Consider the following 10,724-nt stretch of genomic DNA (forward strand, 5'->3'; position numbering starts at 1 on the left):
AACAGCCCCTGGACTGGTCTGGGCCTTCTTGACTGAGTCTAGCTCTCAGCAGCCACTACAAGGCCACACAAGTGAAAACCTTTTTTTTTTAAACTTTGTTTTATTTTTTCAAATAAAAATTATTTGTTCGTCTCTTTTATTCTTCCCATTCGGGGAGGAAAACTTGAAACAAACCCCTATAATAAATGTGCAGTCAAAGAAAACAAATCCCTGCATTGGCCGTATCTAAATATGTCTCATTCTCTGCAGAGGGTATGAGTATCATGCTTCAACATTGATCCTCTGGAATTGTGCTGATCATTGTGTTTATTAGTTATTTGTAAAGTATTTAAAATTGTTTATCTTTAGAATGTTATTGTTTAAATTGTATTTCTGGTTCTGCTAACTTATGTCTCTCAATCATATAAATCTCTGAAATCTTCCTTTTGATTATTTCTTATAGCATATTAGTATTCATTGCATTTAAGTGCCATAATTTGTTCATTCTTTTTTTGAAGGGCACTCCCTTTGCAATTACAGAAGTGTTACTATAAATATTTTTATATGTATGGGTCCTTCTCTTCTTACTTTAATCTCTTTGATATATAAACCTAATACTGAAGATTTGGGGCAGATTAATGACATGATCAGATCCTATACCAAATTCCATGTTTTCATTATTACTCATTTTGGCTCTGGAATCTGTGACTATAAGTTCCATATTCTATATTGTCAGGCAGTATAGTCAGTAATAAGAGATCAAGGCGAGGACTTCTCCACTTTGTCTCTCTCCTAGGTCAGAACTGTACTCCCTATATGTGAAGAAGAAATTTTTTTCATACTGAATTTTACTCTCTTGAACTTAAAAGTATTCATCATTTTGTTTTTCTGCAATTTTGTGAACAAGTTCATATCCAACACATCTTTTTCTAATGATGTTTTTATAGACATCTTTTGGGATGGTTTTTAAATGGAACCCTTAATCTTATCTGTCTTCCAGTAGAGTGTGGGTGGATTAAAAAAGTTGCACTACTTTATTTTTGGCATTAGATTTCTAGTGTAAGTAGTCCTCAATTTAGGAATGCATCTACTTTTGAAAATTTGTTAGTTGATTTTAAAAGAATCAGAATACCTTTTCCCAATGAAGCATTCAATTAGTGGTGGTTATATTTCCTAGGTTAGATTACAAAAGCCTATTTGATTCATAATTTAGTTACATCAATACTAGCCTCAGTTCTAGGACTTGCAGAACTTTGAAAGAGACAAAGTTAGATTCCTTTTTATCCCTATTTATTTTTCTCCATATGTCTATTAATTCTAATTTTTCTAAGATTTCATTCACCTCTTTCTTATTTATTTTTTGGTTTGATTTATCTAAATTTGATAATGGTTGGTTTAAGTCTCCCACTAATATGGTTTTACTGTCTATTTCTTCCTTCAATTCTCCTAGTTTCTTCATTAGAAATTTGGGTGCTATATTATTTGGTGCATACATGTTGATTAGTGATATTTCCTCATTATCTAAAATCCTTTTTAACAAAATATAATTACCTTCCCTATCCCTTTTGATCAGGTCTATTTTTGCTTTGGCTTTATCAGATATCATGATTACCACTCCTGCCTTCTTTCTGTCAGTTGAGGCCCAGAAGGTCTTACTCCATCCTTTAATTCTGACCTTGTGGGTGTCAACCCACCTCACGTGTGTTTCTTGAAGACAACATATGGTAGGGTTTTGGATTCTAATCCATTCTGCTATTTGTCTACGTTTTATGGGTGAGTTCATCCCATTCACATTCAAAGTTATGACTGTCATTTGTGGACTCCCTGGCATTTTGATATCCTTCCCTGGTTCTAACCTTTTCTTCTTTGGCTCTACCTTTTAGTCCAGTGATTTACTTTAAATCAGTCCCCCTTGTCCCCTCCCTTGATATATTTCCCTTTTTAGTCCCTCCCTTTTTGTTCCTTCCCCTTCCCCCCTCTTTCCCTCCCCTTTTGTTTTCCCTCTCCCCCTCCCCCCCTTGGTTTTCCCTTCTCCCTACCCTTGTTGGGTAAGATAGAATTCAAGATCCCAATGGATCTGGATGTTTTTCCCTCTCAGAATTGATTTCCCTGAGAGTAAGGTTTAAGTAAAAACTCTCTTCCTCTCCTTCTTATAGGAGTTTGCTTCCCCTCCCCTTCCTGTGTGAATCTTTGTGTGAGAACGATTATTGTATTTGGTCTTTCTTTTCCCCCTATTTACACATTACATTTTCCCCACATGTTAGTATACATAGATTGATATAAATGTAGTCCTTATAGAAGAGAGTTTGAGTAAAAGAAGAAGATAACATTTTTCTCCTTTTCCCTTTCTTTCATATTTACCTTTTCAGGTATTCCATGCTCTTTGATTTTCGATATTGAACTTTCCACAGAGCTCTGGTCTTTTCATTGCAAAAAGTTGGAAATCTTCTATTTTGTTGAATGCCCATACTTTCCCTTGGAAGTATATAGTCAGTTTTGCTGGGTAGCTGATTCTTGGTTGAAGACCCAGCTCTCTTGCCTTTCTGAAGATCATGTTCCATGCCTTACAATCATTTAGAGTAGAACTTGCAAGGTCTTGTGTGACCCTGATTGGCATTCCTTTATATCTAAATTGTCTTTTTCTGGCTTCTTGCAGGATTTTTTCTTTTGTTTGAGAGTTTTAGAATTTGGCAATTACATTCCTGGGAGTTGTCTTTTGGGGGTTTAGTGTAGACGGTGTTCTGTGAGCTCTGTCAGTGGCTGTATTGCCCCCTTGTTCTAGAATCTCTGGGCAATTTTCTTTGATTATCTCTTGTATTACGATGTCGAGTTTGCTGTTTATTTCTGGATTTTCTGGAAGTCCAATTATTCTTAAATTATCTCTTCTCCCTCTATTTTCCAAATCTGTCACTTTGTCAGTGAGATATTTTTTTGTTCTCTTCTAATTTCTTGGTCTTTTGGCTTTGCTTTATTAGTTCTTGCTTTAAAGCCTGGTTTTCTTTTACATTTTGGTCAAACTGGTTTTGTAGATGCGTGAATTTCTTTTGCATTATTTCCCACTTTTCCTCCCAGAAGGCTTCCATCTTTTTGATCATTTCAGATTCAAATTCTTCATGGGTTTGTGGAGAGTTTCCATTTCCTTTGGAAGGTTTCGGAGCATTTGCTTGTGTTTCCTCTTCTATCTCTTCTGTGTTTTGTATTTTTGCTCCATAAAATGTGTCCAAAGTTGCCCCCTTCTTCTTGTTTTTTTTTTTTTTTAATTTTGGGACTTTTGTGCTTCTGTGGAGTTTGCCATCTCTATCTGAGTGGGGGGGGGGATTAGCTTTTCTTATCTCTGTCTGGTGTTCAGAGGTTTTAGCCCTAGGCAGATTGTCCTTTCTATGTAGTTGTTGTTCTGTCTTCCCGGGAAGCCAGGAGTTCCTGGTGTGTCCCTGTTACTGCCCTCCTCTCCTCGGCACCCTCCTGATGCTTCTCTGTTGCCTTACTTCCACGCTCTAAGCCTAGCTTGGCCCTTGTTCCTGTGCCTTAGCTGGCCAGCTCCTGCACTCTGCGGGGGGGAGGGGCCTCGGCTTCCCGGAGCTCTGAGGGCTCCTAATGAGATTAGCTTTCCCTGGGTTGAATTTAGTATGCCTTGAGGCAGGGACTTTTTTCGTGAGACTCCGAGGGAAGGATCCAGCCAGGGGGTTACAAGCTCCCCCCTCTCTCTCTGTTTCCCTGCTGTCTGGGTGCCCCCTCGACTGGGTTAGGTTGTTTTCAGGAAGCAGCCTTCAGAATAGCAGGCCATGGGGCTCTGAGGTTGCCTCTGCTGCCTCAGACTTGGACTCAGCGCTCTGGGTTGGGGGGGATGGGTCCTAGGACCTTCCTTCTGCCTACCCCTTAGGTCCGAGTGGTCTCAGGTTCTGGCTTTTGGGGGGGCCATACCTTTTGATCGAGGTCCAGGTCTAGGAGGAGGACTCCTGGGGTCTATGCTGTTGATCGTTTTGAATTTTGGTGCCCTAAGAGCATTCAGTTTGAGATTGGTAAGGAAGGGTTTCAGGAGATCTGAACTTTAGCTTTCTCTAAGCTGCCATCTTGACTGGAAGTCCACAAGTGACAACCTTAAAGAAATGCAAGTTGTTCTTTAGAGGGCTCAGTAGTGTCTGAGAAGCCATCAGCAGACATTCTCAGGGCTCTAGGGGTGGAGGAGGCAGAAGTGTGTCAAGGCAATATCTCAGTACCTTCATTTGGGGCCAAAGGAAACAGGAAGGCCAATCACCATTCACATCACCAAGCCTGGTCCCCACACCCATGGGGACCGCCCTGGTCTGCTCCTCTTAGAAAGGTCAAATGCACTCAGTGAGCCTCAGTCTTTGAGCAGCTCCTTTCCTCTGCTGACACCTCAACAGGCCACCTCCCACCACTCTTTCCACTAACCTGCTCTCTCCATCAGACAGCCTCCTTGTTTCCTTGTCTTCTCTTCAGGCTGACAACCAGCCCAAACAAATGGGCCTCCACGAAGTGCTTGCTGTGGCTGCCCTCTGTGCCTGTGAGTTACCTTCTTCTTTTTAGATAAGGTGGGAGCCAGAAGAAATTCACAAAAGGATAAGCTCATGGCTCCCCTGTTCTCTTCTCTTCTTTCCAGTTGGACACGCAGCCTTGAAGCAGCCTCAGAGCTCCATCACTGCATATGTGGGCACAACAGCACGCGTGATCTGTGAGGTGTCCAGCAGCAACTTTGCCAATGAGTACATACACTGGTACCAACAGAAACCAAACCAGCCTTTAGAGCATCTTCTCTATGTCGTATCGACCCGGGTCCCCACCCAAAAATCATTAGATGATCGAAAGAACAAATTTGTGGGGGAAAAGAATAATGCTCAGAGCACCTCAGTCCTGGCAATAAACTCCATAACACATAAGGACGAGGCCACCTATTACTGTGCCATCTGGGAATACCACAGCAATGAACACTCCGTGACCCCACATACAAGAATCCTGCCCTCATCAGTCCCTCCCCACATCCTCTTCCAAAGGGGCCACCTCCTCCTCCATTCTGGCTCCCATCCTCAGCCTGCCTGCAGCACTTCCTGCATTTCTTCTCAAGCCAACATGGCCCCTGTCCACAGCTGAGCACATTTCTTCTCCAACTCATAGAGTTTCCAACCTCCTTTCATCACCATCAGCATCATTCACATATCCACAGACTTTGAGGTTTCCATGGGGTTTATGGGTTGGAATAGGCAGGCGCTGAGGTCCATCCCAACTCTCAAATTCTGCATTCTCTTTTTTGACAGAGATCTTGGTGTTAGCTGGAGAAATCACGTTATTTAATTTGGTTTAGGTAGGGAATGAAGAGAGGTAATGATGGGTAATGAGGCAGAGGCAACATCTGAGTAAGCCCTGATATTGAAAGTAAGCCCTGGGACCTGTGTCATCAGCATCATTACTTCAACTATACCCCTTGCCTGGCTTCTGCAATTCAAATGCATGTCACCCAGTTCGATGTCATCCTATTTGTTCTCAAGACTCAGTTTATCACTTATGTTAAACTAGTCCATGTGCCCACCAAAAAATATCTTTTTTTCAAGGTCAAATATCTTTGAAAGGCTAATCTGTATTTGCAATTTGAGTCTGCTTGATCAAAACAGTGCAGGTGTAAAATTAGGTAAAAGTCCCTTACTTCTCACAGATAGACTATTCCTAAGTGAGATTTTATGTCCATCAGATTCTAGAACTCCTGGAAAAATTCCAAATCTTGGAAGATAGGACTTTCCCTCCAGGTATAGATCCCATAGGCTTTTAGGTGAGAACCTGCAACTCCCACTGATAATAGTAAGTAATGGCTAATGAAGAATATAATTAATTACAGTAATTATTTATTATGTCAAAATATGGAATCGGTTCTCTTTCCATTCCCATTTGACAGGTTGAGGATCCAAGAACTATTAAGTGACTTACCCAGCATCACCAAGAGAGCAATTGTCTGGGGCAGAATTTGAACCCAGGTATTCCTGACTACAGGATTGACCTTTTGTCCTAATCTCACTAAGGTTGGCAAATGTGGATCCACTGTTCCTCATGAGGAAAGAAGAGAAACATGAAGAAGGAAGACGATTACATCTCTTAATACCTTGGATCATGGGACCAACTGGAATGCTCTTTCAGGTGGAATTCAGAATGAATACCCAGGGAAGTGCTTTCTAATAGTGAGGTGATATTTTTCTGCATTAGTTATGGTGCTGGTTGTTCATCTTGATCGTTCAACTAGTATTGTTTCAGGTGGAGTATGTCCAGTGCTTTGGGACAAATGACAGGTGTACAAGACATGGGTCCCTTCAAGAGCCTACCAATATTGTCTTGGGGAAACCCGACCTCCCAGTGCTGGAAGAGAATAACACAGGTCTATAAATGCCCCAGGCCCAAAGCAGGGCCAAGGAGGGAGGGAGATCTGTGGTCAGGAAGGGGGAACCAAGAGAGTTTCATGGAGGGAAATCTAAACAAAATAAGGATTTCCTGGGCCAAAGTTAAAAATGCAAAATAATGACAATGCTATCTATTCTCTCCTCTAGTACAACAGATGCAATTGAAACAAGGAAGAAGAGAGGAACTACCTTGAGAAAATCTTAGTATTTTCTGCAGGAAATGAGGCATCTGGGATCACCATTTGTTCTTCTCAAAGCATTTCTCTAATATTAAATATTCACATCGTTTCCATTTATCAATGACCATTTGTTAGGCATCTTCTGTGCAGAATCTCCTATCCTCCTGATATTCCAGGTAGTTCTCTAAAAGCACACATTTTAAAAAAACTCCCATTTGTTTTCTCTGCATAATTAAAATGTCCCTTGAATCTTCAGCCTCTTGGGGGTGGGGGAACCAGATGGGGTTGCTTTTCATCTTTTTCCCCTTGTCGATCTACCTCTGTTCTATTTAACCCCACATATAAGAAGAGGGTGCTCAGCTGTGTTCCGTTCTGCAGAGTGGCTGTGAGGATGAGGATGAGAAAACCATCAGGTGTTTGCAGCCGAGATGCCGTTGCTAACATTCAAGAGAGAGATGTTCTAGTACTGGTGCTGGGGGAACCTGTGGGCACTTCTCAGATGTGATGAGAAAACAGGCAGCCTGCATGCATCAGAGCTCTGTTCCAGATGTGGCATGATACAAGGCAAAGGTTATACTTAGGTTCATGATTCCCAATGAAGCTCTGGGGACCAACAGAAGAACCTCACTTTCTTTAGAAGAACCCCTTTTTCCTATCAAGGAGACTCCTATACAATGCTGCTGCTTGTAAACAGCTAATGAGTCCTCTTCAATGGGGCATCACTAATGAATTAACCTAGATCCCTCTTCCTCCGGGGGTGTCTGCACAGCTGAGGCCAAAAGGGGTTTTATCTCTGATTAGCTGCTGCCTGCTTAGAGTCATTTCCTTCCCCTCCAGCACAGGCATCCTTTCCCCTCTCACGCATAACTTCAGGCCCTCGTCCTCTCCATTATGGGCAGCACAAGAGTGTTACTGCTTCCAGTTCTCACCTTGACTTTTCTTGGGATTTGTGAGTTCTTTCTTTTGTCACTTGCTTGGTATCCATTCATGGAGGTGCCAAAAAGGGGCTGAGGGTCAAAAACCTAATACTTTCTTCCCAGAGGTAGCCAACTGGGATCTGTGGGGAAACAAGACTGAATTGGAGTTTCTTATTAAAGCAATGCCATCTTTCTTCCTCTGAGAGATTTAGGGAGGTGTGCTGGGCTGAGGACTTGGGCTGGCACCTGGCTTCTGAGATCACTAACCCAACTGTTGGCTCTGGCAAAGGCCCATTTAACTGTCTGGGCCTCCATCTATATCGTGAGACCACTGGCTGGGCTTAAGGGTCCCTGGAAGCCATTTCCGAGCCTCAGGCTGAATGAAAAAGTGGATTTTGTTAGCCTTGTTTGAGTTACTGTGCAGACTTAGAGACAGAAACCTACATACATGTCCCTTTCAGCTCCCTCCGTGCTCGAAGGTTGGGTCTCTAAGCACTGTCAGACCAGTGTAAGGAAACCCCTTCATCCATTCAAACCATGGCAAGTAAAAAGGCCAAGGAAGTCCATTTAATGAATAAGGAACATGGCAATCATTAGCCTAGCAACGACTTTTCTGTGTAATTAATGCTAACCATGTTTAACTGATTAAAGTAGTCAATGAGTTCCTTCAAAAAAGCTTTTTTGGAGCCTCCTTTGGCCAACATTTTGAAGTATGTATTCTAAGATCATTTTCAATACTCTCACTAACCACTCTTATGGCTTAAACTTGTACTGTGGACCTATTAAAGGCCATCTCCTGGTCAACGTGAGCAGCTCCTTATTGTGATTTCTGGGACTCGGGAGTTCTTGAGTCTTTTGCAATTCGACATCAATTTCTTTGTCTTGTAGGTGCAAGTGCAGAACCCATGCTGGCCCAGCTCATGCCCTCCAACACTAAGAGAAGGGGTAACACGGCATTTCTTGAGTGCCAAGTGACCGTGAATCCCTTTGAATATGCTTACATCCACTGGTATCGCCAAAAGCCGGGAGAGCGCCTGGAACGGATTCTCTATCTCTCGTCCAATGATAATGTCATCCATGAGGACGGCGTTAGTGAGGAGAGGTATGAGGCCAAGAAGAGGGAAAGTGACTCCTCGGCTAGCCTCAGGATCCACCAAGTCACAGAGGCAGATGGGGGTCTATACTACTGTGCCTGCTGGGATGGCACTCTAAGACAAAATCATGGAGATGCTGAACAAAAACCCTCTTACTGGGCATTTCCATCACCTGGAAGACCCTCACTGTCAGCAGCAGGGTCAACATCCAGATACCAGCTGCAGTGGCTGGTGCATAACAGCACAGGAAGCCTTGCTACTGTTCTTGGGCTCTGATCAATGTTAGCATGAGTGCCAGAGCTAGCTCTGGGTCTCTTCTTATCTTCCTTCCCTTCTCCCACACCTGCCCAAATGCTTGGAAAGTCTCTGACTCAACTAAGGCTACTACAAACCACAGGAAGCATCTTTGAATGGATGACTGGGTCAAATCACTGAGTGATGTTCTTCAAAAAATAATTGGAGGAGAAATTCCATTTAAAATCACCCTAGACAATATAAAATACTTTGGAATCTATCTGCCAAGACAAACACAGGAACTATATGAACACAACTACAAAACACTCTCCACACAATTAAAACTAGATCTAAATAATTGGAAAAACATTAACTGCTCATGGGTAGGATGACCTAACATAATAAAAATGACTATCCTACCCAAATTAATTTACTTATTTAGTGCCATACCCATTGAACTTCCAAAAAACTTTTTTACTGAATTAGAAAAAAATATAACAAAGTTCATTTGGAAGAACAAAAGATCAAGGATATCCAGGGAAATCATGAAAAAAAATGTGAATGAAGGAAGCCTTGCAGTCCCAGATCTCAAACTATATTACAAAGCAGTGGTCATCAAAACAATATGGTACTGATTAAGAGACAGAAAGCAGGATCAGTGGAATAGACTTGGCGTAAGTGACCTCAGCAAGACAGTCTATGATAAATCCAAAGATCTCAGTTTTGGGGACCAAAATCCACTATTTCATAAAAACTTCTGGGAAAATTGGAAGACAATATGGGAGAAATTAGGTTTGGATCAATATCTCACACTCTACACCAAGATAAACTCAGAATGGGTGAATGACTTGAATATAAAGAAGGAAACTATAAATAAATTAGGTGAATACAGAATAGTATACATGTCAGATCTTTGGGAAAGGAAAGATTTTAAAACCAAGCAAGAGCTAGAAAAAAATCACAAAATGTAAAATAAATAATTTTGATTACAACAAATTAAAAAGGATTTTGTACAAACAAAACCAATGCAACCAAAATTAGAAGGGAGGCAACAAATTGGGAAACAATCTTCATAACAAAAACCTCTGACAAAGGTCTAATTACTCAAATTTATAAAGAGCTAAATCAACTGCACAAAAAATCAAGCCATTCCCCAATTGATAAATGGGCAAGGGACATGAATAGGCAGTTTTCAGTTAAAGAAATCAAAACTATTAATAAGCACATGAAAAAGTGTTCTAAATCTCTTATAATCAGAGAGATGTAAATCAAAACAATTCTGAGGTATCATCTCACACCTAGCAGATTGGCTAACATAACAGCAATGGAAAGTAATGGATGCTGGAGGGGATGTGGCAAAGTCAGGAAATTAATGCATTGCTGGTGGAGTTGTGAATTGATCCAACCATTCTGGAGGGCAATTTTGAACTATGCCCAAAGGGCACTAAAAGACTGTCTGCCCTCTGATCCAGCAATAGCACTGCTGGGTTTGTACCCCAAAGAGATAATGGACACAAAGACTTGTACAAGAATATTCATAGCTGCACTCTTTGTGGTGGCCAAAAACTGGAAAATGAGGGGATGCCCTTCAATTGGGGAATGGCTGAACAAATTGTGGTATATGTTGGTGATGGAATACTATTGTGCTCAAAGGAATAATAAAGTGGAGGAATTCCATGGAGTCTGGAACAACCTCCAGGAATTGATGCAGGGCAAAAGGAACAGAAACAGGAGAACACTGTACACAGCTATCTGAGCTCTGGGATGATTTTCACAGATGATACATGATCTTCGCACTTCACTGATGCTGATTGTGGACCCTCTTTGCTTTCTCAACTCACCCAGCACCTATCTGTGCCCTACAATAAATATTTCTTAGGGGACTCAGTCAAGAAGTGGGATACCCTTTCTCTGGGTCAT

The 10,724-nt window shown here is 41.6% G+C and overlaps 1 gene segment (V, D, J or C); it reads left to right on the forward strand.

The window, feature by feature from the left end:
* The first annotated feature begins 4,287 nt into the window (after positions 1-4,287).
* On the forward strand, positions 4,288-5,088 carry LOC130455581 (probable non-functional T cell receptor gamma variable 10). The segment is given in 2 exon segments: positions 4,288-4,504; positions 4,601-5,088. Coding segments are annotated over 2 exon segments (531 nt in total).
* The last annotated feature ends 5,636 nt before the right edge of the window (positions 5,089-10,724 follow it).

This window comes from Monodelphis domestica, chromosome 7, assembly GCF_027887165.1.
Source record: "Monodelphis domestica isolate mMonDom1 chromosome 7, mMonDom1.pri, whole genome shotgun sequence".
Lineage (NCBI taxonomy): Eukaryota > Metazoa > Chordata > Mammalia > Didelphimorphia > Didelphidae > Monodelphis > Monodelphis domestica.